General features: G+C 45.4%; 1 protein-coding gene across 6 annotated transcripts in view; it reads right to left on the bottom strand.

The window, feature by feature from the left end:
* Positions 1-27,500, bottom strand: part of LOC139571652 (ryanodine receptor 2-like) — a 216,717-nt gene that overhangs the window by 9,923 nt on the left and 179,294 nt on the right. For 5 of the 6 annotated variants that reach the window (XM_071394716.1, XM_071394717.1, XM_071394718.1 and 2 more), the window contains 13 exons: positions 27,028-27,500; positions 24,884-25,090; positions 24,247-24,549; positions 23,724-23,791; positions 23,339-23,546; positions 20,419-20,505; positions 19,927-20,169; positions 16,487-16,617; positions 15,985-16,027; positions 15,036-15,169; positions 12,697-12,757; positions 12,403-12,549; positions 8,241-8,375 (listed from right to left, as the gene is read on the bottom strand). The exon at positions 27,028-27,500 is cut by the window's right edge and continues 193 nt beyond it. In XM_071394716.1, the coding sequence (XP_071250817.1) occupies positions 8,241-8,375; positions 12,403-12,549; positions 12,697-12,757; positions 15,036-15,169; positions 15,985-16,027; positions 16,487-16,617; positions 19,927-20,169; positions 20,419-20,505; positions 23,339-23,546; positions 23,724-23,791; positions 24,247-24,549; positions 24,884-25,090; positions 27,028-27,500 (2,240 nt within the window). Of the gene's footprint in view, positions 1-8,240; positions 8,376-12,402; positions 12,550-12,696; positions 12,758-13,613; positions 14,215-15,035; positions 15,170-15,984; positions 16,028-16,486; positions 16,618-19,926; positions 20,170-20,418; positions 20,506-23,338; positions 23,547-23,723; positions 23,792-24,246; positions 24,550-24,883; positions 25,091-27,027 lie in introns of those variants that run through there. The other variant, XM_071394720.1, reaches the window with a different exon arrangement.

Raw genomic sequence — 27,500 nt, 5'->3', positions numbered from 1 at the left:
CCCAGCCCCTAACCCAGCCCCTAACCCAGCCCCCTAACCCATAACCCAGCCCCTAACCCAGCCCCTAACCCAGCCCCCTAACCCCTAACCCAGCCCCTAACCCAGCCCCCTAACCACTAACCCAGCCCCTAACCCCTAACCCAGCCCCTAACCCAGCCCCTAACCCCTAACCCAGCCCCTAACCCAGCCCCTAACCCAGCCCCTAACCCCTAACCCAGCCCCCTAACCCAGCCCCTAACCCCTAACCCAGCCCCTAACCCCTAACCCAGCCCCTAACCCAGCCCCCTAACCCCTAACCCAGCCCCTAACCCAGCCCCTAACCCCTAACCCAGCCCCTAACCCCTAACCCAGCCCCTAACCCAGCCCCTAACCCAGCCCCTAACCCCTAACCCAGCCCCTAACCCAGCCCCCTAACCCCTAACCCAGCCCCTAACCCAACCCCTAACCCAGCCCCTAACCCAGCCCCCTAACCCCTAACCCAGCCCCTAACCCAGCCCCTAACCCACCCCTAACCCAGCCCCCTAACCCAGCCCCTAACCCAGCCCCTAACCCAGCCCCTAACCCAGCCCCTAACCCAGCCCCCTAACCCCTAACCCAGCCCCTAACCCCTAACCCAGCCCCTAACCCAGCCCCTAACCCAGCCCCTAACCCAGCTCCTAACCCAGCCCCTAACCCAGCCCCTAACCCCTAACCCAGCCCCTAACCCCTAACCCAGCCCCTAACCCAGCCCCTAACCCAGCCCCTAACCCAGCTCCTAACCCAGCCCCTAACCCAGCCCCCTAACCCAGCCCCCTAACCCAGCCCCTAACCCAGCCCCTAACCCAGCCCCCTAACCCAGCCCCTAACCCAGCCCCTAACCCAGCTCCTAACCCAGCCCCTAACCCAGCCCCTAACCCAGCTCCTAACCCAGCCCCTAACCCAGCCCCTAACCCAGCTCCTAACCCAGCCCCTAACCCAGCCCCTAACCCAACCCCCAACCCCTAACCCAGCTCCTAACCCAGCCCCTAACCCAGCTCCTAACCCAGCCCCTAACCCAGCCCCTAACCCAGCCCCTAACCCAGCCCCTAACCCAGCTCCTAACCCAGCCCCTAACCCAGCCCCTAACCCAGCTCCTAACCCAGCCCCTAACCCAGCCCCTAACCCAGCCCCTAACCCAGCCCCCTAACCCAGCCCCTAACCCAGCCCCTAACCCAGCTCCTAACCCAGCCCCTAACCCAGCCCCTAACCCAGCTCCTAACCCAGCCCCTAACCCAGCCCCTAACCCAGCCCCTAACCCAGCCCCTAACCCAGCCCCTAGCCCAGCCCCTAACCCAGCCCCTAACCCAGCCCCTAACCCAGCCCCTAACCCAGCCCCTAACCCAGCTCCTAACCCAGCCCCTAACCCAGCCCCTAACCCAGCTCCTAACCCAGCCCCTAACCCAGCCCCTAACCCAGCCCCTAACCCAACCCCCAACCCCTAACCCAGCTCCTAACCCAGCCCCTAACCCAGCCCCTAACCCAGCCCCTAACCCAGCCCCTAACCCAGCTCCTAACCCAGCCCCTAACCCAGCCCCTAACCCAGCTCCTAACCCAGCCCCTAACCCAGCCCCTAACCCAGCCCCTAACCCAGCCCCTAACCCAGCTCCTAACCCAGCCCCTAACCCAGCCCCTAACCCCTAACCCAGCCCCTAACCCAGCCCCTAACCCAGCTCCTAACCCAGCCCCTAACCCAGCCCCCTAACCCCTAACCCAGCCCCTAACCCAGCCCCTAACCCCTAACCCAGCCCCTAACCCAGCCCCTAACCCAGCCCCCTAACCCCTAACCCAGCCCCTAACCCAGCTCCTAACCCAGCCCCTAACCCAGCCCCTAGCTAATCCTCTGGATGCATTCCAAATGGAACACTGTCCCCTATGTAGTGCACTCCTTTTGACTGGACCCTAGTCAACAGTAGGGCACTATGTAGGGAATAGGGTGTCATGTTCTCCAGAAGAGAACAGCTTTGTCCTCTTCCTCCAGACCAGTCAGATCCAGAGAGGACTCCTTAATAGGAAGTAGCAGCAGAGAATGGACTAATGGAATGTCATGGGTGGCTGGCTCTGGGAGGATTAACGCAGAGACACAGAGCATGATGTTACTGTCCCCTGTCTGTCAGTCACTCTGTAGGGGCTAATACAGACCCTGTCTGTCTGTCTGTCTGTAGGGGCTAATACAGACCCTGTCTGTCCGTCCGTCCGTCTGTCTGTCTGTCTGTAGGGGCTAAAACAGGCCCTGTCTGTCAGTCTGTCACTGTGTAGGGGCTAATACAGGCCTTGTCTCCTGTCTGTCTGCCTGTAGGGGTTGATACTGGCCCTGTCTGTCTGTCACTTGGTCGGTGCTAATACAGGCCCTGTCTCCTGTCTGTCTGTCTGTAGGGTCTAATACAGGCCCTGTCTCCATCTGTCTGTCTGTCTCCTGTCTGTCTGTATGGCTGTTGGTCGGTGCTAATACAGGCCTTGTCTCCTGTCTGTCTGTCTGCCTGTAGGGGCTAATACAGACACTTACCACAGGGTAAGACAAGAACAGCTCAAGGACAGAACTACGTCAAATACAAAAACGAAGGCACACGCAGCCGACATATCAATGCACACAAACTATCTGGGTCCAATAGGGGAGAGGCGTTGTGGCGTGAGGTGTTGCTCTATCTGTTTTCTGAAACCAGGTTTGCTGTTTATTTGAGCAATATGAGATGGAAGGAAGTTCCATGTAATGATGGTTCTATATAATACTGTACGCTTTCTGGAATTTGTTCTGGATTTGGGGACTGTGAAAAGACCCCTGGTGGCATGTCTGGTGGGGGAAGTGTGTGTGTCAAAGCTGTGTGTAAGTTGACTATGAAAACAATTTGGGATTTTCAACACATAAATGGTTCATTCTGAGAGGCTCTGATGGCTGTGCTCCTGCCAATACGATCACAATAGAATAGGTCATTAAGGCATTGCTCACTACGAGTCCCAAATGACAACCGATTACCACTTTAGTGCACTACTTTAGGCCCGTAGGACTCAACAGTAGTGCACTATAGAGGGGATAGGGTCCCACGACCCAGATCTTTATTACCGAAACGTCTGGGGCTAATTAGACCTGGCCCAGCCAATCAGCAGACCTCGTTCTGACGCCACCTTTCTCTGTCTCACCATGTCAGGGAATACTAGCCAATCAGCAGACCTCGTTCTGACACCACCTTTCTCTGTCTCACCATGTCAGGGAATACTAGCCAATCAGCAGACCTCGTTCTGACACCACCTTTCTCTGTCTCACCATGTCAGGGAATACTAGCCAATCAGCAGACCTCGTTCTGACACCACCTTTCTCTGTCTCACCATGTCAGGGAATACTAGCCAATCAGCAGACCTCGTTCTGACACCACCTTTCTCTGTCTCACCATGTCAGGGAATACTAGCCAATCAGCAGACCTCGTTCTGACGCCACCTTTCTCTGTCTCACCATGTCAGGGAATACTAGCCAATCAGCAGACCTCGTTCTGACGCCACCTTTCTCTGTCTCACCATGTCAGGGAATACTAGCCAATCAGCAGACCTCGTTCTGACGCCACCTTTCGCTGTCTCACCATGTCAGGGAATACTAGCCAATCAGCAGACCTCGTTCTGACACCACCTTTCTCTGTCTCACCATGTCAGGGAATACTAGCCAATCAGCAGACCTCGTTCTGACACCACCTTTCTCTGTCTCACCATGTCAGGGAATACTAGCCAATCAGCAGACCTTGTTCTGACACCACCTTTCTCTGTCTCACCATGTCAGGGAATACTAGCCAATCAGCAGACCTCGTTCTGACACCACCTTTCTCTGTCTCACCATGTCAGGGAATACTAGCCAATCAGCAGACCTCGTTCTGACGCCACCTTTCTCTGTCTCACCATGTCAGGGAATACTAGCCAATCAGCAGACCTCGTTCTGACGCCACCTTTCGCTGTCTCACCATGTCAGGGAATACTAGCCAATCAGCAGACCTCGTTCTGACACCACCTTTGTCTGTCTCACCATGTCAGGGAATACTAGCCAATCAGCAGACCTCGTTCTGACACCACCTTTCTCTGTCTCACCATGTCAGGGAATACTAGCCAATCAGCAGACCTTGTTCTGACACCACCTTTCTCTGTCTCACCATGTCAGGGAATACTAGCCAATCAGCAGACCTCGTTCTGACACCACCTTTCTCTGTCTCACCATGTCAGGGAATACTAGCCAATCAGCAGACCTCGTTCTGACGCCACCTTTCTCTGTCTCACCATGTCAGGGAATACTAGCCAATCAGCAGACCTCGTTCTGACGCCACCTTTCGCTGTCTCACCATGTCAGGGAATACTAGCCAATCAGCAGACCTCGTTCTGACACCACCTTTGTCTGTCTCACCATGTCAGGGAATACTAGCCAATCAGCAGACCTCGTTCTGACACCACCTTTCTCTGTCTCACCATGTCAGGGAATACTAGCCAATCAGCAGACCTCGTTCTGACGCCACCTTTCTCTGTCTCACCATGTCAGGGAATACTAGCCAATCAGCAGACCTTGTTCTGACACCACCTTTCTCTGTCTCACCTTGTCAGGGAATACTAGCCAATCAGCAGACCTCGTTCTGACACCACCTTTCTCTGTCTCACCATGTCAGGGAATACTAGCCAATCAGCAGACCTCGTTCTGACGCCACCTTTCTCTGTCTCACCATGTCAGGGAATACTAGCCAATCAGCAGACCTCGTTCTGACGCCACCTTTCGCTGTCTCACCATGTCAGGGAATACTAGCCAATCAGCAGACCTCGTTCTGACACCACCTTTGTCTGTCTCACCATGTCAGGGAATACTAGCCAATCAGCAGACCTCGTTCTGACACCACCTTTCTCTGTCTCACCATGTCAGGGAATACTAGCCAATCAGCAGACCTCGTTCTGACGCCACCTTTCTCTGTCTCACCATGTCAGGGAATACTAGCCAATCAGCAGACCTCGTTCTGACACCACCTTTCTCTGTCTCACCATGTCAGGGAATACTAGGCAATTAGCAGCTGCATCCCAGCAACTAGTGTTTAATTAGCTCTTTAGCTTAACGAACTGCATTCATCACAGCTCTGCCCGTCGGCACGGCAACCAGGTCGTCGGCACGGCAATCAAGTCGACATAAAGGAGGATGAAGTAGTGGGATATAGAACCGGTGACTGGAATGGGGTTCCAGCTGTAGCTGTATAAACGAGGTCAATAACACTTACAGTGACTAACACATTCACAGATGATATTGTGTTGTTTACAATGCTGATCAGTGCTGATCTAGGATCAGGTCCTCCGTGTCTATATAATCTGATTCAGAAGACAAACTGATCTAGGATCAGGTCCTCCGTGTCTATATAATCTGATTCAGTGTGATCTAGAAGACAAACTGATCTAGGATCAGGTCCTCCGTGTCTATATAATCTGATTCAGTGTGATCTAGAAGACAAACTGATCTAGGATCAGGTCCTCCGTGTCTATATAATCTGATTCAGAAGACAAACTGATCTAGGATCAGGTCCTCCTTGTCTATATAATCTGATTCAGTGTGATCTAGAAGACAAACTGATCTAGGATCAGGTCCTCCTCGTCTATATAATCTGATTCAGTGTGATCTAGAAGACAAACTGATCTAGGATCAGGTCCTCCTCGTCTATATAATCTGATTCAGTGTGATCTAGAAGACAAACTGATCTAGGATCAGGTCCTCCGTGTCTATATAATCTGATTCAGTGTGATCTAGAAGACAAACTGATCTAGGATCAGGTCCTCCGTGTCTATATAATCTGATTCAGAAGACAAACTGATCTAGGATCAGGTCCTCCGTGTCTATATAATCTGATTCAGTGTGATCTAGAAGACAAACTGATCTAGGATCAGGTCCTCCTTGTCTATATAATCTGATTCAGTGTGATCTAGAAGACAAACTGATCTAGGATCAGGTCCTCCTTGTCTATATAATCTGATTCAGAAGACAAACTGATCTAGGATCAGGTCCTCCTTGTCTATATAATCTGATTCAGTGTGATCTAGAAGACAAACTGATCTAGGATCAGGTCCTCCGTGTCTATATAATCTGATTCAGTGTGATCTAGAAGACAAACTGATCTAGGATCAGGTCCTCCGTGTCTATATAATCTGATTCAGTGTGATCTAGAAGACAAACTGATCTAGGATCAGGTCCTCCGTGTCTATATAATCTGATTCAGTGTGATCTAGAAGACAAACTGATCTAGGATCAGGTCCTCCGTGTCTATATAATCTGATTCAGTGTGATCTAGAAGACAAACTGATCTAGGATCAGGTCCTCCTCGTCTATATAATCTGATTCAGTGTGATCTAGAAGACAAACTGATCTAGGATCAGGTCCTCCGTGTCTATATAATCTGATTCAGTGTGATCTAGAAGACAAACTGATCTAGGATCAGGTCCTCCTTGTCTATATAATCTGATTCAGTGTGATCTAGAAGACAAACTGATCTAGGATCAGGTCCTCCGTGTCTATATAATCTGATTCAGAAGACAAACTGATCTAGGATCAGGTCCTCCTTGTCTATATAATCTGATTCAGAAGACAAACTGATCTAGGATCAGGTCCTCCGTGTCTATATAATCTGATTCAGTGTGATCTAGAAGACAAACTGATCTAGGATCAGGTCCTCCGTGTCTATATAATCTGATTCAGTGTGATCTAGAAGACAAACTGATCTAGGATCAGGTCCTCCGTGTCTATATAATCTGATTCAGAAGACAAACTGATCTAGGATCAGGTCCTCCTTGTCTATATAATCTGATTCAGTGTGATCTAGAAGACAAACTGATCTAGGATCAGGTCCTCCTCGTCTATATAATCTGATTCAGTGTGATCTAGAAGACAAACTGATCTAGGATCAGGTCCTCCTCGTCTATATAATCTGATTCAGTGTGATCTAGAAGACAAACTGATCTAGGATCAGGTCCTCCGTGTCTATATAATCTGATTCAGTGTGATCTAGAAGACAAACTGATCTAGGATCAGGTCCTCCGTGTCTATATAATCTGATTCAGAAGACAAACTGATCTAGGATCAGGTCCTCCGTGTCTATATAATCTGATTCAGTGTGATCTAGAAGACAAACTGATCTAGGATCAGGTCCTCCTTGTCTATATAATCTGATTCAGTGTGATCTAGAAGACAAACTGATCTAGGATCAGGTCCTCCGTGTCTATATAATCTGATTCAGTGTGATCTAGAAGACAAACTGATCTAGGATCAGGTCCTCCGTGTCTATATAATCTGATTCAGTGTGATCTAGAAGACAAACTGATCTAGGATCAGGTCCTCCGTGTCTATATAATCTGATTCAGTGTGATCTAGAAGACAAACTGATCTAGGATCAGGTCCTCCGTGTCTATATAATCTGATTCAGTGTGATCTAGAAGACAAACTGATCTAGGATCAGGTCCTCCTCGTCTATATAATCTGATTCAGTGTGATCTAGAAGACAAACTGATCTAGGATCAGGTCCTCCGTGTCTATATAATCTGATTCAGTGTGATCTAGAAGACAAACTGATCTAGGATCAGGTCCTCCTTGTCTATATAATCTGATTCAGTGTGATCTAGAAGACAAACTGATCTAGGATCAGGTCCTCCTTGTCTATATAATCTGATTCAGTGTGATCTAGAAGACAAACTGATCTAGGATCAGGTCCTCCTCGTCTATATAATCTGATTCAGTGTGATCTAGAAGACATACTGATCTAGGATCAGGTCCTCCTTGTCTATATAATCTGATTCAGTGTGATCTAGAAGACAAACTGATCTAGGATCAGGTCCTCCTCGTCTATATAATCTGATTCAGTGTGATCTAGAAGACAAACTGATCTAGGATCAGGTCCTCCTCGTCTATATAATCTGATTCAGTGTGATCTAGAAGACATACTGATCTAGGATCAGGTCTTCCTTGTCTATATAATCTGATTCAGTGTGATCTAGAAGACAAACTGATCTAGGATCAGGTCCTCCTCGTCTATATAATCTGATTCAGTGTGATCTAGAAGACATACTGATCTAGGATCAGGTCCTCCTTGTCTATATAATCTGATTCAGTGTGATCTAGAAGACAAACTGATCTAGGATCAGGTCCTCCTTGTCTATATAATCTGATTCAGTGTGATCTAGAAGACAAACTGATCTAGGATCAGACTGTGAATACAGGCTCAGGTTTGACTACTCACTGTGAGCATGTCATCACACTTCATGTCCGGTGTCTCTCCCTCTTCCCCTCTATTGTAGAACTTCCTGAAGAAGTTGAACGCCACCACGGTGTAGAGATACACCACCACAGCCAGTAGTCCTACTGTCAGAACCAGCTGGGGAGGGGAAGGAAGAGAGAGAGAGAGAGAGAGAGAGAGAGAGAGAGAGAGAGAGAGAGAGAGAGAGAGAGAGAGAGAGAGAGAGAGAGAGAGAGAGAGAGAGAGAGAGAGAGAGAGAGAGAGAGAGAGAGAGAGAGAGAGAGAGAGAGAGAGGTCGTTATTAGTGAAGAAGTTGAAAGCCACCATGGAATTATATTATTTTATTCTAATCTAATTGCGCAAAGAAAAATATTTTGTTTAACAAGTAATACCTTTTCTTCTCAAAATAGTAGGGGTAAAAACTATTGTCACCCCTGTTTTCAATACCTTACGAGGATGACGGCCCTGAGCCATATGTTGTCGAACACATTGGGAGGGATATCAGACCATTCCTCCATACAGAAACGCTTTGCATTTATATCTGTAGTCAGCCAACTAATGTCAACGCCTGGATAATTAGGATTAAATGTTGAATAATGATGAGTGAGAAAGTTGTAGAGGCTTAAATATCATACCCCAAAAAAACTGATAACCTTCTTAATGTTAATGGTCAGAGGTTAGCCTGTTATAATGCTAACCTTCTTAATGGTAACGGTGAGAGGTTAGCCTGTCTTGGGGTATGATATAACGCTAACCTCCTTAATGGTAACGGTGAGAGGTTAGCATGTTTTAATGCTAACCTCCTTAATGGTAACGGTGAGAGGTTAGCATGTTATAATGCTAACCTCCTTAATGGTAACGGTGAGAGATTAGCATGTTATAACGCTAACCTCCTTAATGGTAACGGTGAGAGGTTAGCATGTTATAATGCTAACCTCCTTAATGGTAACGGTGAGAGGTTAGCATGTTATAATGCTAACCTCCTTAATGGTAACGGTGAGAGATTAGCATGTTTTAATGCTAACCTCCTTAATGGTGACGGTGAGAGGTTAGCCTGTTATAATGCTAACCTTCTTAATGGTAACGGTGAGAGGTTAGCCTGTCTTGGGGTATGATATAAAATGCTAATCTCCTTAACGGTAACGGTGAGAGGTTAGCCTGTCTTGGGGTATGATATAAAATGCTAATCTCCTTAATGGTAACGGTGAGCGGTTAGCCTGTCTTGGGGTATGATATAAAATGCTAATGGTGAGAGGTTAGCATGTGTTAGGGGTATGATATAAAATGCTAACCTTCATAATGGTAACGGTGAGAGGTTAGCCCGACTTGGGGTATGATATAAAATGCTAACCTTCTTAATGGTAACGGTGAGAGGTTAGCATGTTTTAATGCTAACCTTCTTAATGGTAACGGTGAGAGATTAGCCTGTTTTAATGCTAACCTTCTTAATGGTAACGGTGAGAGGTTAGCCTGTCTTGGGGTATGATATAAAATGCTAATCTCCTTAATGGTAATGGTGAGAGGTTAGCCTGTCTTTGGGGAATGATATATAATGCTAACCTTCTTAATGGTGACGGTGAGATGTTAGCATGTTTTAGGGGTATGATATAAAATGATAACCTTCTTAATGGTGACGGTGAGAGGTTAGCCTGTCTTGTGAGTATTATTATTCACAATTCATTCAGGACTATCCGTAACCATGGTAGCGTCCACATTAATGTAGAAGAGACATATTCTAATCTCATTGAGAATAAAAGTGTCTCCAAAATGACACAACACATTAGCATTCATTAATATTGAGCACCACATCATCTGAAACAACCAAAATAAACTGCAGATGCATCCAAGTGAATTTGTCCAAATACTATTGGTTCCCTAAAATGGGGGACCGTGTAAAAAGGGCTGTAAATTTTAAACATTTCACCCAATATGGTTGAACAGATTGTTGGAGTACAGAGCCGAAACAACAAGCTACAGTAACATATTGTATCTTTAGACACTGTATGTATCTACAGTAATATATTGTATCTTTAAACACTGTATGTATCTACAGTAATATATTGTATCTTTAAACACTGTATGTATCTACAGTAATATATTGTATCTTTAAACACTATGTATCTACAGTAACATATTGTATCTTTAAACACTATGTATCTACAGTAATATATTGTATCTACAGTAATATATTGTATCTTTAAACACTATTACCTACAGTAATATATTGTATCTATAAACACTATGTACCTACAGTATGATATTGTATCTATAAACACTATGTATCTACAGTAATATATTGTATCTTTAAACACTATGTACCTACAGTACTATATTGTATCTTTAAACACTATGTATCTACAGTAATATATTGTATCTTTAAACACTATGTATCTACAGTAACATATTGTATCTTTAAACACTATGTATCTACAGTAATATATTGTATCTATAAACACTATATACCTACAGTAACATATTGTATCTTTAAACACTATGTATCTACAGTAATATATTGTACCTTTAAACACTATGTATCTACAGTAATATATTGTACCTTTAAACACTATGTATCTACAGTAATATATTGTATCTTTAAACACTATGTACCTACAGTAATATATTGTATCTTTAAACACTATGTATCTACAGTAACATATTGTATCTTTAAACACTATGTATCTACAGTAATATATTGTATCTATAAACACTATGTACCTACAGTAATATATTGTATCTTTAAACACTATGTATCTACAGTAATATATTGTATCTTTAAACACTATGTATCTACAGTAATATATTGTATCTTTAAACACTGTATGTATCTACAGTAATATATTGTATCTTTAAACACTATGTTCCTACAGTAATATATTGTATCTTTAAACACTATGTTCCTACAGTAATATATTGTATCTTTAAACACTATGTATCTACAGTAATATATTGTATCTTTAAACACTATGTACCTACAGTAACATATTGTATCTTTAAACACTATGTATCTACAGTAATATATTGTATCTTTAAACACTATGTATCTACAGTAATATATTGTATCTTTAAACACTATGTACCTACAGTAATATATTGTATCTTTAAACACTATGTATCTACAGTAATATATTGTATCTTTAAACACTATGTACCTACAGTAATATATTGTATCTTTAAACACTATGTATCTACAGTAATATATTGTATCTTTAAACACTATGTACCTACAGTAACATATTGTATCTTTAAACACTATGTATCTACAGTAATATATTGTGAATGTACCTACAGTAACATATTGTATCTTTAAACACTATGTACCTACAGTAATATATTGTGAATGTACCTACAGTAACATATTGTATCTTTAAACACTATGTACCTACAGTAATATATTGTGAATGTACCTACAGTAACATATTGTATCTTTAAACACTATGTACCTACAGTAATATATTGTGAATGTACCTACAGTATCTTTAAACACTGTATGTATCTACAGTAACATTGTATTTTTATTGTATTTTTTTAACCTTTATATAACTAGGCAAGTCAGTGAAGAACAAATTCTTATTTACAATGACAGCCTAGGAACTGGGTTAACTGCCTGTTCAGGGGCAGAACGACATATTTGTACCTTGTCAGCTCGGGGAATTGAACTTGCAACCTTTCGGTTACTAGTCCAACGCTCTAACCACTAGGCTACCCTGCCACCCCATATATTACATCTTTAGACACTGTATGTATCTACAGTAACATATTGTATCTTTAAACACTGTATGTATCTACAGTAATATATTGCATCTTTAGACACTGTAGGTACCTACAGTAACATATTCTATCTTTAAACACTGTATGTATCTACAGTAATATATTGTATCTTTAGACACTGTATGTATCTACAGTAATATATTGTATCTTTAAACACTGTATGTATCTACAGTAATATATTGTATCTTTAGACACTGTAGGTACCTACAGTAATATATTGTATCTACAGTAATATATTGTGAATGTACCTACAGTAACATATTGTGAATGTATCTACAGTAACATATTGTATCTTTAGACACTGTATGTATCAACAGTTACATATTTTATCTTTAGACAGTGGTTTGTAGAATACTAAGTACCGACATAGTGATACAGTCAAGAGCAGACACAGTACCTGTTTGCCGTTGTGCGTGACAGAAGACAGGATGGTGCGGAGGGTCTTGAAGCCCATGGCGATGTCCAGGAGATGAGCAGCAAAGAAGAAGTTGTTATAGTGACCCAGGATGGACATGGTCATATACCAAGCCAGGTACAGGAACGACTGCAGGGGTCAGGTAGAAGAAGAAGGAGACGAAGAAGACGAAGAAGAAGAGTTAGAAATAGTGTCTGGTAAATGTATAAAATGTATTATTGTATATTAAATATGCAGTTGAAGTTACTTAGCATGATGCAATAAGTCTTTATTTACATTGTCTGTGAAGACGACTCCTAGTTTCCAGATCTGGTACTTCACATCAACAGAGTTTAATCTGTAACAGAACAGGGGAGATAGGAGAGAGGACACAACATCAACAGAGTTTAATCTGTAACAGAACAGAGGAGACAGGAGAGAGGACACAACATCAACAGAGTTTAATCTGTAACAGAACAGAGGAGACAGGAGAGAGGACACAACATCAACAGAGTTTAATCTGTAACAGAACAGGGGAGATAGGAGAGAGGACACAACATCAACTGAGTTTAATCTGTAACAGAACAGAGGAGACAGGAGAGAGGACACAACATCAACAGAGTTTAATCTGTAATAGAACAGAGGAGACAGGAGAGAGGATACAACATCAACAGAGTTTAATCTGTAATAGAACAGAGGAGACAGGAGAGAGGACACAACATCAACTGAGTTTAATCTGTAACAGAACAGAGGAGACAGGAGAGAGGACACAACATCAACAGAGTTTAATCTGTAACAGAACAGAGGAGACAGGAGAGAGGACACAACATCAACAGAGTTTAATCTGTAATAGAACAGAGGAGACAGGAGAGGACACAACATCAACAGAGTTTAATCTGTAACAGAACAGAGGAGACAGGAGAGAGGACACAACATCAACAGAGTTTAATCTGTAACAGAACAGGGGGAGACAGGAGAGAGGACACAACATCAACAGAGTTTAATCTGTAACAGAACAGGGGAGATAGGAGAGAGGACACAACATCAACAGAGTTTAATCTGTAACAGAACAGGGGAGATAGGAGAGAGGACACAACATCAACAGAGTTTAATCTGTAACAGAACAGAGGAGACAGGAGAGAGGACACAACATCAACAGAGTTTAATCTGTAACAGAACAGGGGAGATAGGAGAGAGGACACAACATCAACAGAGTTTAATCTGTAACAGAACAGGGGAGATAGGAGAGAGGACACAACATCAACAGAGTTTAATCTGTAACAGAACAGAGGAGACAGGAGAGAGGACACAACATCAACAGAGTTTAATCTGTAACAGAACAGGGGGAGACAGGAGAGAGGACACAACATCAACAGAGTTTAATCTGTAACAGAACAGGGGAGATAGGAGAGAGGACACAACATCAACAGAGTTTAATCTGTAACAGAACAGAGGAGACAGGAGAGAGGACACAACATCAACAGAGTTTAATCTGTAACAGAACAGGGGGAGACAGGAGAGAGGATACAACATCAACAGAGTTTAATCTGTAACAGAACAGAGGAGACAGGAGAGAGGACACAACATCAACTGAGTTTAATCTGTAATAGAACAGAGGAGACAGGAGAGAGGACACAACATCAACTGAGTTTAATCTGTAACAGAACAGAGGAGACAGGAGAGAGGACACAACATCAACTGAGTTTAATCTGTAACAGAACAGAGGAGACAGGAGAGAGGACACAACATCAACAGAGTTTAATCTGTAACAGAACAGGGGAGACGAGAGAGGACACAACATCAACAGAGTTTAATCTGTAACAGAACAGAGGAGATAGGAGAGAGGACACAACATCAACAGGATTCATGTTGGGGCGTATTTGTCATAGATTAGGCGTCCTTCTGACACCATCCTGTACAGTGATTGGTCCTGCTGCCACCATCCTGTACAGTGATTGGTCATTACAACCATCTTCCAACTGAAACACTTAAAACATTAGCTTTCAAAACACCTCTCACTATATTGGCTTCAGAGGAAGCTTCGTCCATATGAACAACAGGGAGAGAGAAAGATGCACATTTAGAAGGTGGAACTAGATGTTTCGTTCTCTCTAAATTAGAGTAAGATTCCCCATCTATGAGCTTTAATGATCTAAGTTCAATGCGTGGGCTTTGAAGGGTCCAACAGGCACTGTCAGGGACATCCAAATCAAATTCAATCAAATGTTGTTGTCACATACACTTATTTACAGATGTTATTGTGGGTGTAGCGAAATGCTCCCCCCACCCCTTCACCCTCCATCCCCTCCCCCTCCCCTGTCATTTCTCCCCCATCACCACCAGTCCCCTACCCAGCTCTGTCCCCCCACCCCCAGACTCACTTCACCCTCCATCCCCTCCCCTGTCATTTCTCCCCCATCACCACCAGTCCCCTACCCAGCTCTGTCCCCCCACCCCCAGACTCACTTCACTCTCCATCCCCTCCCCTGTCATTTCTCCCCCATCACCACCAGCCCCCTACCCAGCTCTGTCTCCCCACCCCCAGACTCACTTCACTCTCCATCCCCTCCCCTGTCATTTCTCCCCCATCACCACCAGTCCCCTACCCAGCTCTGTCTCCCCACCCCCAGACTCACACTGCGGCTAACGAGCTGTCTTTCTTGGGTTTCTTCTTCTCGTGGGCGTCACTGAAGTCCAGAGCAGCCTTGTCCATACCCAGCAGCTCACTGATGCGGTCATGGCCGTAGAACTCTCCATACTTATCCATCACCTGCAGGGGGAACCACACAGCTTCACTCTACTGTTCTAAACTGGTTCTAAACAGGTTCTAAACTGGTTCTAAACTGGTTCTAAATATGTTCTAAACTGGTTCTAAAGTGGTTCTAAATATGTTGTAAACTGGTTCTAAAGGGGTTCTAAATATGTTGTAAACTGGTTCTAAACTGGTTCTAAATATGTTGTAAACTGGTTCTAAATAGGTTCTAAATATGTTGTAAACTGGTTCTAAATAGGTTGTAAACTGGTTCTAAACTGGTTCTAAATATGTTGTAAACAGGTTCTAAACTGGTTCTAAATAGGTTATAAACAGGTTATAAACTGGTTCTAAACTGGTTCTAAATATGTTTTAAACTGGTGGTTTAAAACATGTGGTTCTAAATATGTTCTAAATGTTCTAAACTGGTTCTAAATATGTTCTAAACTGGTTTTAAACTGGTTCTAAACAGGTTCTAAATATGTTGTAAACTGGTTCTAAATATGTTGTAAACTGGTTTTAAACTGGTTCTAAACAGGTTCTAAATATGTTGTAAACTGGTTCTAAATATGTTGTAAACTGGTTCTAAACAGGTTCTAAATATGTTGTAAACTGGTTCTAAATATGTTGTAAACTGGTTCTTAACAGGTTCTAAACTGGCTCTGAATATGTTGTAAACTGGTTCTAAATAGGTTCTAAACAGTTTCTAAATAGGTTCTAAACTGGTTCTAAACAGTTTCTAAATAGGTTCTAAACTGGTTCTAAACAGGTTACTGATGTGGAGCTAAATGTATATCACTGAGAGACATCAGTGAATATGAATTCAGACCTACCTTCCTCTTCACAAACTTATCCCAGTAGTTGTTTGGAAACGATCTGAAAATCAAAACCAAAGTACATTACATTACTAATCCACATCCTCCAAAACAAAAACTATTATCCACATGCTCAGTCTATACAGAGTACATAATCCAGCGATGGAATGGATTAACGAAAACGGTTTGCCATATTCATTCATTTACAGAGACCTTTATATCATTAATATGTGATCCGTAGGGCTGCAGAGTCAAAGCACCACCACCGCGAGACGAGCGTGATCGTTAGGTTTGACATTTAAACATTTAGAGGACAATTAGCCCAGCCTGTGGCCTCTGTGGACCCGGACCATGCTGTAATAGGTCTGCTGTAATAGCTGACTGGGTCCCAAATGGCACCCTATACCCTACACAGTGCACTACTTTTGGTCAGAGCTGGTCTACAGTAGTGCACTAGGTAGGGTATCTGGAGCCATTAGGGAGGCTGTGATAATGAACTAAGCGGTAACAGTGGACTTACCCAGTGTTAATCACTAGTCGGTCCCACTGGCCTTTAATGTCATCCTCCGACGGCTGCTCTGTGATGTAGAGACCGTCAAACTCCAGCTTCCTCGCCACCTCCTTCTCACGCTTGAAGATCACCAACGGGACCTGGTGGGTAAACAGGCAGGGAGGAAGGATCAGAGAGGTGGAGAACACTACCTTGAGGCTGTAGTAACCTACCGAGAGACAGTAGTAACCTACCGAGAGACAGTAGTAATCTACCGAGAGACAGTTGTAACATACCGAGAGACAGTAGTAATCTACCGAGAGACAGTTGTAACCTACCGAGAGACAGTAGTAACCTACCGAGAGACAGTAGTGACCTACCGAGAGACAGTAGTAACCTACCGAGAGACAGTAATAACCTACCGAGAGACAGTAATAACCTACCGAGAGACAGTAATAACCTACCGAGAAACAGTAGTAACCAACCGAGAGGCAGTAGTAACCTACCGAGAGACAGCAGTAACCTACCGAGAGACAGTTGTAACCTACCGAGAGGCAGTAGTAACCTACCGAGAGACAGCAGTAACCTACCGAGAGACAGTTGTAACCTACCGAGAGGCAGTAGTAACCTACCGAGAGACAGTAGTAACCTACCGAGAGACAGTAGTAACCTACCGAGAGACAGCAGTAACCTACCGAGAGACAGTTGTAACCTACCGAGAGACAGTAATAACCTACCGAGAAACAGTAGTAACCAACCGAGAGACAGTAGTAACCTACCGAGAGACAGTAGTAACCTACCGAGAGGCAGTAGTAACCTACCGAGAGACAGCAGTAACCTACCGAGAGACAGTTGTAACCTACCGAGAGGCAGTAGTAACCTACCGTGAGACAGTAGTAACCTACCGAGAGACAGTAGTAACCTACCGAGAGACAGTAGTAACCTACCGAGAGACAGTAGTAACCTACCGAGAGGCAGTAGTAACCTACCGAGAGACAGTAGTGACCTACCGTGAGACAGTAGTAATCTACCGAGAGACAGTAGTGACCTACCGAGAGACAGTAGTAATCTACCGAGAGACAGTAGTGACCTACCGAGAGACAGTAGTAACCTACCGAGAGACAGTAGTAACCTACCTACCAAGAGACAGTAGTAACCTACCGAGAGACAGTAGTAACCTACCGAGAGACAGTAGTAACCTACAGAGAGACAGTAGTAACCTACCGAGAGACAGTAGTAACCTACCGAGAGACAGTAGTAACTTACCGAGAGACAGTAGTAACCTACCTTGAGGTTGTAGTAACCTACCGAGAGACAGTAGTAACCTACCAAGAGACAGTAGTAACCTACCTACCGAGAGACAGTAGTAACCTACCGAGAGACAGTAGTAACCTACCGAGAGACAGTAGTAACCAACCTTGAGGCTGTAGTAACCTACCGAGAGACAGTAGTAACCTACCGAGAGACAGTAGTAACCTACCGAGAGACAGTAGTAACCTACCTACCAAGAGACAGTAGTAACCTACCTACCGAGAGACAGTAGTAACCTACCGAGAGACAGTAGTAACCTACCGAGAGACAGTAGTAACCAACCTTGAGGCTGTAGTAACCTACCGAGAGACAGTAGTAACCTACCGAGAGACAGTAGTAACCTACCGAGAGACAGTAGTAACCTACCGAGAGACAGTAGTAACCTACCTACCAAGAGACAGTAGTAACCTACCGAGAGACAGTAGTAACCTACCGAGAGACAGTAGTAACCTACCGAGAGACAGTGGTAACCTACCGAGAGGCAGTGGTAACCTACCGAGAGACAGTTGTAACCTACCGAGAGGCAGTGGTAACCTACCGAGAGACAGTTGTAACATACCGAGAGGCAGTAGTAACCTACCGAGAGGCAGTGGTAACCTAACGAGAGGCAGTAGTAACCTACCGTGAGAAAGTTGTAACCTACCGAGAGGCAGTAGTAACCTACCGAGAGACAGTAGTAACCTACCGAGAGACAGCAGTAATCTACCGAGAGACAGCAGTAATCTACCGAGAGACAGTAGTAACCTACCGAGAGACAGTAGTGACCTACCGAGAGACAGTAGTGACCTACCGAGAGACAGTAGTAACCTACCGAGAGACTGTAGTAAACTACCGAGAGACAGTAGTAACCTACCGAGAGACAGTTGTAACCTACCGAGAGACAGTAGTAAACTACCGAGAGACAGTTGTAACCTACCGAGAGACAGTAGTAAACTACCGAGAGACAGTAGTAACCTACCGAGAGACAGTAGTAACCTACCGAGAGACAGTAGTAACCTACCGAGAGACAGTAGTAACCTACCGAGAGACAGTAGTAACCTACCGAGAGACAGTAGTAACCTACCGAGAGACAGTAGTAACCTACCGAGAGACAGTAGTAACCTACCGAGAGACAGTAGTAACCTATCGAGAGACAGTAGTAACCTACCAAGAGACAGTAGGAACCTACCGAGAGACAGTAGTAACCTACCGAGAGACAGTAGTGACCTACCGAGAGACAGTAGTAACCTACCGAGAGACAGCAGTAATCTACCGAGAGACAGTAGTAACCTACCGAGAGACAGTAGTAACCTACCGAGAGACAGCAGTAACCTACCTTAAGCCAGTAGTAACAGCAGTATCCTACCGTGAGGCAGTAGTAACAGCAGGATCCTACCTTGAGGCAGTAGTAACAGCAGTATCCTACCTTAAAGGCAGTAGTAACAGCAGTATCCTACCTTGAGGCAGTAGTAACAGCAGTAATCTACCTTGAAGCAGTAGTAACAGCAGTATCCTACCTTAAGGCAGTAGTAACAGCAGTATCCTACCTAAAGGCAGTAGTAACAGCAGTATCCTACCCTAAGGCAGTAGTAACAGCAGCATCCTACCTTGAGGAAGTAGTAACAGCAGTATTCTACCTTGAGGAAGTAGTAACAGCAGTATCCTACCTTAAGGCAGTAGTAACAGCAGTATCCTACCTTAAGGTAGTAGTAACAGCAGTATCCTACCTTGAGGCAGTAGTAACAGCAGTTTCCTACCTTAAGGCAGTAGTAACAGCAGTATCCTACCCTAAGGCAGTAGTAACAGCAGTATCCTACCCTAAGGCAGTAGTAACAGCAGTATCCTACCTTAAGGCAGTAGTAACAGCAGTATCCTACCTTGAGCCAGTAGTAACAGCAGTAGCCTACCTTAAGGCAGTAGTAACAGCAGTATCCTACCCTAAGGCAGTAGTAACAGCAGCATCCTACCTTGAGGCAGTAGTAACAGCAGTATCCTACCTTAAGGCAGTAGTAACAGCAGTATCCTACCTTAAGGCAGTAGTAACAGCAGTATCCTACCTTAAGGCAGTAGTAACAGCAGTATCCTACCTTGAGGCAGTAGTAACAGCAGTATCCTACCCTAAGGCAGTAGTAACAGCAGTATCCTACCTTATTAAGGCAGTAGTAACAGCAGTATCCTACCTTAAGGCAGTAGTAACCTATGATGCAGCAGAAGGAGATGACAGTGTGTAGGATGGCCAGGATACGCAGGGTGGGCTCCATGTATCCGGTGCTCTCCTCCAGCACAAAGTGGACAAACACAGGTTCCTGCTGGGGGGTTTGAGGCTCCTGGGGGTCACTACCCTCCGTCACGGGGTCCCACCGCACACTGCTGCCTGTCCGGGGCCTTCTGCTTTCAGGCATCACCGCTGAGGAGGAGGACACCTGGAGGAGGGTGAGGGGGGAACAATGAACCATGGGCTCACTCTAAAACGACTATTCTTTAAAAACAGTGAGTAAGTAGCTGGATCCTCATGTATATAATCCATAGAAAATGTATCAGTAAAATATATATTGTTGGAGAGTTCTATCCCTCCGATGTTCTCCCCACCCAGTAACCCTTCAACAGCAGCATCACCAGAGGAATCCACGGAGGGGTAAAACGTCCAGGTACTTCCTACAGGTTGTGATTACCTTGTAGAAGAGGAGGATGAAGTTGATGGCGAAGGCCACAAACAACGCCAGCATTCTCATGTTGTAGAAGTTCCGAGCAAAATAGTTCTAGAAAAAAAGTCAATCACAAACACATTGATGAGGATAGAGGTGGTGGGGTGGCTGATAGAGGGGGTGGCGTGGCTGATAGAGGGGGTTGGGTGGCTGATAGAGGGGGTGAGGTGGCTGATAGAGGGGGTAATGTTGCTGATAGAGGGGGTGGGGCGGCTGATAGAGAGGGTGGTGTGGCTGATAGAGGGGTGGTGTGGCTGATAGAGGGGGTGGGGTGGCTGATAGAGGGGTGGGGTGGCTGATAGAGGGGTGGGGTGGCTGATAGAGAGGTGGGGTGGCTGATAGAGAGGGTGGGGTGGCTGATGGGTGGGGTGGCTGATAGAGGGGGTGGGGTGGCTGATAGAGTGGGTGGGGTGGCTGATAGAGGGGGTGGGGTGGCTGATAGAGTGGGTGGGGTGGCTGATAGAGGGGGTGGGGTGGCTTATAGAGGGGGTGGGGTGGCTGATAGAGGGGTGAGGTGGCTGATAGAGAGGGTGGGGTGGCTGATAGAGGGGGTGAGGTGGCTGATAGAGGGGGTGAGGTGGCTGATAGAGAGGGTGGGGTGGCTGATAGAGGGGGTGAGGTGGCTGATAGAGGGGGTGGGGTGGCTGATAGAGGGGTGGGGTGGCTGATAGATGGGTGGGGTGGCTGATAGAGGGGGTGGGGTGGCTGATAGAGGGGTGGGGTGGCTGATAGAGAGGGTGGTGTGGCTGATAGAGAGGGTGGGGCGGCTGATAGAGGGGGTGGGGCGGCTGATAGAGGGGGTGGGGTGGCTGATAGAGGGGGTGGGGTGGCTGATAGAGGGGGTGAGGTGGCTGATAGAGAGGGTGGGGTGGCTGATAGAGGGGGTGAGGTGGCTGATAGAGGGGGTTGGGTGGCTGATAGAGAGGGTGGGATGGCTGATAGAGGGGGTGAGGTGGCTGATAGAGAGGGTGGGGTGGCTGATAGAGGGGGTGAGGTGGCTGATAGAGGGGGTTGGGTGGCTGATAGAGGGGGTTGGGTGGCTGATAGAGGGGGTGGGGTGGCTGATAGAAAGGGGTGGCTGATAGAGGGGGTGAGGATTGATTTAATATACATTAGCTCAGTCTTCTTCATATTGTGTTGTTAGCTGATTGCCAGAAAGTCTCTTCACAGCAGCTACGTGTGTCTGTCTCTGTGTCTGTGTCTGTCTCTGTCTCTGTGTGTGTCTGTCTCTGTGTGTGTGTGTGTGTGTGTGTGTGTGTGTGTGTGTGTGTGTGTGTGTGTGTGTGTGTGTGTGTGTGTGTGTGTGTGTGTGTGTGTGTGTGTGTGTGTGTGTGTGTGTGTGTGTGTGTGTGTGTGTGTGTGTGTGTGTGTGTGTGTGTGTGTGTGTGTGTGTGTGTGTGTGTGTGTGTGTGTGTGTGTGTGTGTGTGTGTGTGTGTGTGTGTGTGTGTGTGTGTGTGTGGTGTGTGTGTGTGTGTGTGTGTGGTGTGTGTGTGTGTGTGTGTGTGTGTGTGTGTGTGTGTGTGTGTGTGTGTGTGTGTGTGTGTGTGTGTGTGTGTGTGTGTGTGTGTGTATGTTTGACTATACTCGTTGGGACCAGAAGTCAAACAAAAATTTGACCAACTGGGGTCATTTTGTTGGTCCCCACAAGGTCAAATGCTATTTCTCGGGTAAAGGTTAGAGTTATGAGAGGGCAGTGCGTAAAGCCCAGTGCATCACTGGGCCCAAGCTTCCTGCCATCCAGGACCTCTATACCAGGCGGTGACAGAGGAAGGCCCTAACAATTGTCAAAGACTCCAGCTACCCTAGTTATAGACTGTTCTCTCTGACTCTGTACCGGTACCCCCCTGTATATAGCCTCCCCATTGACTCTGTACCGGTACCCCCTGTATATAGCCTACACATTGACTCTGTACCGTAATACCCTGTATATAGCCTCCACATTGACTCTGTACTGGTACCCCCCTGTATATAGCCTCCACATTGACTCTGTACCGTAATACCCTGTATATAGCCTCCACATTGACTCTGTACTGGTACCCCCCTGTATATAGTCTCCACATTGACTCTGTACCGGTACCACCTGTATATAGCCTCCACATTGACTCTGTACCGTAATACCCTGTATATAGCCTCCACATTGACTCTGTACCGGTACCCCCTGTATATAGCCTCCACATTGACTCTGTACCGTAATACCCTGTATATAGCCTCCACATTGACTCTGTACTGGTACCCCCTGTATATAGCCTCCACATTGACTCTGTACCGTAATACCCTGTATATAGCCTCCACATTGACTCTGTACTGGTACCCCCTGTATATAGCCTCCACATTGACTCTGTACCGTAATACCCTGTATATAGCCTCCACATTGACAATGTACCGGTACCCCCTGTATATAGCCTCCACATTGACTCTGTACCGGTACCCCCTGTATATAGCCTCCACATTGACTCTGTACTGGTACCCTCTGTATATAGCCTCCACATTGACTCTGTACCGTAATACCCTGTATATAGCCTCCACATTAACGCTGTACCGTAATACCCAATATATATAGCCCTCTGCGGCTCTTTAACTATTTGTTATTCTTATCTCTTACTTTTTTTAGGTATTTTATTAAAACTGCATTGTTGGTTAAGTGCTTGTCAGTAAGCGTTTCACTGTAAGCTCTACACCTGTTGTATTCAGCGCATGTAACAAATACAATTTGATTTGATATGAGCTAGGATTCATTTTAAAGGTTAGGTTTACGGGTTAAGGTTTGGGTACGGGTTAGGTTTAGGGAAAATTGTGTGTCCCAACAAGGTTAGTTGTAGAAGACTGTGTGTGTGTGTGCGTGTGTGTGTGTGTGTGTAAGTGCGTGTGTGTGTGTGTGTGTCGTACCAGCAGCTTCCTCTGATAGGCGATGATTTTCTTCCAGAAGGCAGACTCCTGCATGTCATGCTCATCAGACTTGGAGGTGTGCTGCTGTCTCACTTTAGCTTTTGGCTTCTCCTCCTTCCTCTTCTTCTCCTCCTGTCTCCTCTCCTCCTTCCTCCTCTCCTCCTCCTTCCTCCTCTCCTCCTCCTCCTGCTTCTCTCCATCCAGTCCCCTGGAAGGCAGGGACAGTCAGTTAACAGACACAGCAGAAGGAGCACAGTGTTTACAGCTGTTTGATGGTACATTCTTTTACATTGTAATAATACTGCTCTTCCATGATCAACTTAGTTTCATTGTATTTCAGGTGAACACAACAGAAGTAACAGAGGAAAGGGGAAGTGGTACATACTCTGCTTTCTCCGGCTCTGACTTGGCCTCCTTGGTTTCCTCAGTCCCTTCCTCTGAAGGGCTCTTAGCCTAAAACGGCAGAAACGCACCACATCACAGAACAACATCAAGGGGCAGAGCAGCCTTATCAACACAGAGCACAAACACTCAATCGTGGTAATGTGTAGATAATGTGTTAGAGTGATGGGAGTCCAGGCAGGCTGACACTGTGGAGACACTAATGTCTCTTCCTGCTGGGAAAGCAATGGTCCAGGGAGGAGGGAGAGGGAGAGAGAGGGAGACAGAGAGAGACAGAGAGAGACAGAGAGAGAGAGAGAGAGAGAGAGAGAGAGAGAGAGAGAGAGAGGGAGAGAGAGAGAGAGAGAGAGAGAGAGAGAGAGAGAGAGAGAGAGAGAGACAGAGAGAGAGAGAGACAGAGACAGAGACAGAGACAGAGACAGAGACAGAGACAGAGAGAGAGAGAGACAGAGAGAGAGAGCGAGACAGAGAGAGAGAGAGAGAGAGAGGGGGTAAAATGACATTACCTGGTGCCGTCTTCTCAGTTCCGGGGACGGTGAGGTAGCGCGGACAGGAGAGGAGGGGACTGGAGAGTTTAGCAGATCAGTCAGACTGGCGTTGGGGTTGTGAGCAGTTATCTTATACTGTCCTCCTTCTCCTCTCCTCAGATCTAATCCAAAGATGTCTGAGAGGACTTCAGTCCCGTCCACGGGCAGGGCCAGATCCGCCAGCTCCTCCTCAGCCGAGGGTCTAGCTGAGAGCGCCTTCTCCCCCTCCTCTCGAACCTCATCCTGGGTCGGGTCAGGCATGTTGGCCAACAGGTCAGACACCTTAAGAGAAGAAACGTGAAGAGAAGAAACGAGATGAGAGGAGAGGAGAGAAGAAGAGGAGAGCAGAGAAGAGCAGATAGCAATAGCAGTAATTTTACAGTAGTTCTGAAAGCAGTGCCCACGAGCCAAAAGTGGTCCCTGAAAATTGCGCACTACATCACATACACTATATAGACAAAAGTATCTGGACACTTCAAATTAGTGGATTCGGCTATTTCAGCCACACCCGTTGCTGACAAGTGTATACAATCAACTAAACAGCCATGCGATCTCCATAGACAAACATTGGCAGTAGAATGGCCTTACTGAGACAGTCACTAAAAGCGGTTCTCACCTTCATCGTCTTGGCTCCCTCCACCAGACTGCCTCCTAGGAAGGTGTTGTACATGATTCTGCAGAACCCTCTGGAGACGTTGAAGGTGAAGTGGAACAGGCCCATGATGACGGACCAATAGAAGGAGACCAGCGTCATCACCATGTCCTTCACTGTCATCTTCTTCATTCTCTTCATCTGCTTCTTCAGGCTCTTCATGGACAGAACCTGTAGAGGAAAGAAGTCCTTGGTAACCTTTAAAGGATAGGGGGTGCTGTTTTCACTTTTGGGGAAAATCGTTCCCAATTTAAACGGCCTCGTACTCAATTCTTGCTCGTACAATATGCATATTATTATTACTATTGGATAGAAAACACTCTCTAGTTTCTAAAACCGTTTGAATTTTGTCTGTGGGTCAAACACAACTCATTTGGCAGCACACTTTGTGACCAGGAAGTGGAAAGTCTGAAATCGATGCTGTGTTCAAGTCGCTGCCTATAAATGGGCATGATACGTATGACTATACGTGCACGTCATACACCTTCCCCTGGATGTCAAGAGGAAGTGAGAGGAAAAAGGAGTTGATTATCTCTGTCTGACGTTGAATGAGCCCTCTTGGAACAACGTGTCACCCATTTTCTGTTTTCTGCAAGGCGCGTGGGGGGACCTGTTATTGCCTACTGGAAACATGTCGTTATGGGCGAATATGAGCTCCGGCTTTGAATTTATTTGATACATGTTACAATATCATCCTAAAGTATGTTTTTTCAATATAGTTTCATTAGATTATTGAACTTTATTCGGGACGTTCGGCGTGTTGCGTTGTTCGACTTTGTTGACGTTGGAGAGCTTAGCGCTGCATGGCCAGTGTGCTTGCTAATTCAAGAGGGAAAAAGAACGTTCTGAATCCAAAACAACGACGGTTCTGGACAAAGGACCCCTTGTACAACATTCTGATAGAAGATCAGCAAAAGTAGGAACCATTTTGTGATGCTATTTCATATATCTGTCGAACTGTGTACAAGTAGCTTTGCGCTCAGGTTTTGGTTATTCCCTTACCATAACTAAGTCTTATGTCGTAATGAAGATATTTTTAGAATTCTAACACTGCGATTGCATTAAGAACTAATGGATCTATCGTTTCCTATACAACATGTGTTTTTTTGTAATGTTTATGAATAGCTATTTGGTCAGAATAGGTGAGAGTCTAATAGAAATATCTGCACATTCTGGGAAAAAGATGCTACATTAGCACGTTATGCTACGTTATGCTACGTTGTATAACCACGGATTTCAGCTCTAAATATGCACATTTTCGAACAAAACATAAGTGTATGTATAACCTGATGTTACAGGACTGTCATCTGAGGAAGGTTTATGAAGGTTAGTGAAATGTAATATCTTTTGCTGGTTTATTCGCTAACGCTAACGTGCCTATTGCTATCGCTAACGTGCCTTGATGAATGAATGTGGTAGGCTATTGTAGTAAGCTAATATAATACTATATTGTGTTTTCGCTGTAAAACACTTAGAAAATCTGAAATATTGGCTGTATTCACAAGATCTTTGTCTTTAATTTGCTATACACCATGTATTTTTCAGAAATGTTTTATGATGAGTATTTCGGTATGTCACGTTGGTGTCTGTAATAATTCTGGCTGCTTTCGGTGCAATTTCTGATTGTAGCCGCAATGTAAACTATGATTTATACCTGAAATATGCACATTTTTCGAACAAAACATAGATTTATTGTATAACATGTTATAAGACTGTCATCTGATTAAGTTGTTTCTTGGTTTCTTTGGTTTGTTCTAGGTTAGTTTGGTTGATTTTGTGCATGCTACCTGTGCTGTGAAAAATGTCTGTGCTTTTTTCTATTTGTTGGTGAGCTAACATAAATATATATTGTGTTTTCCCTGTAAAACATTAAAAAAATCGGACATGTTGGCTGGATTCACAAGATGTGTATCTTTCATTTGCTGTATTGGACTTGTTAATGTGTGAAAGTTAAATATTTCTAAAAAAATATTTTTTGAATTTCGCGCTCTGCCTTTTCAGTGGAATGTGGGAGGAGTTCCGCTAGCGGAACGGGGGGGCGAGACAGGTTAAACTGGCTGTACTGGCTGTAGATATACTTTTGATATTGTCAAATGAGATATATTTACATTCATCAGGAACATGACGTTGTAGCGTAGCGCCATCAGGGCGGTCCGGACCGTGGTCACAGAGAAGAAGCCCATCTCAGGGCTCTCCTCTTCCGGTTTCTCTTTCTCGCTCTCCTCCTTCACGGCCGACCGTTCCCCGACGTCGGACATCTGGGCGGCCAGCTGCATCTCAAAGATGGTGTCCTCGCAGAAGTTAACGAACAGCTCCATCTTCTCCTTCTCCCCGCCCTCGTTGACCACGTCGAAGATGAACTGGCGTTTGGACTCTTTGACCTGGGGTTTCTCCCACTGCGTACGACTGGACTCGCTGATCTCGAAGTAGACCCTCTCGATACGCTTGGCACTACCCATAATCTCGATGCGGCCCAGGTACGGCTGGAAGTAGTTCAGCACACTCTCAGCCAGCTCCAGGAAGGTCTGCAGGCGCGTGTCGTGGGGCATGTGTTCAGACAGGTTGGTCAGAAGCACGGCTA

This window comes from Salvelinus alpinus, chromosome 3 (assembly GCF_045679555.1).
Source record: "Salvelinus alpinus chromosome 3, SLU_Salpinus.1, whole genome shotgun sequence".
NCBI classification, from domain to species: domain Eukaryota; kingdom Metazoa; phylum Chordata; class Actinopteri; order Salmoniformes; family Salmonidae; genus Salvelinus; species Salvelinus alpinus.
This window is presented reverse-complemented; position numbering and strand designations above follow the sequence as displayed.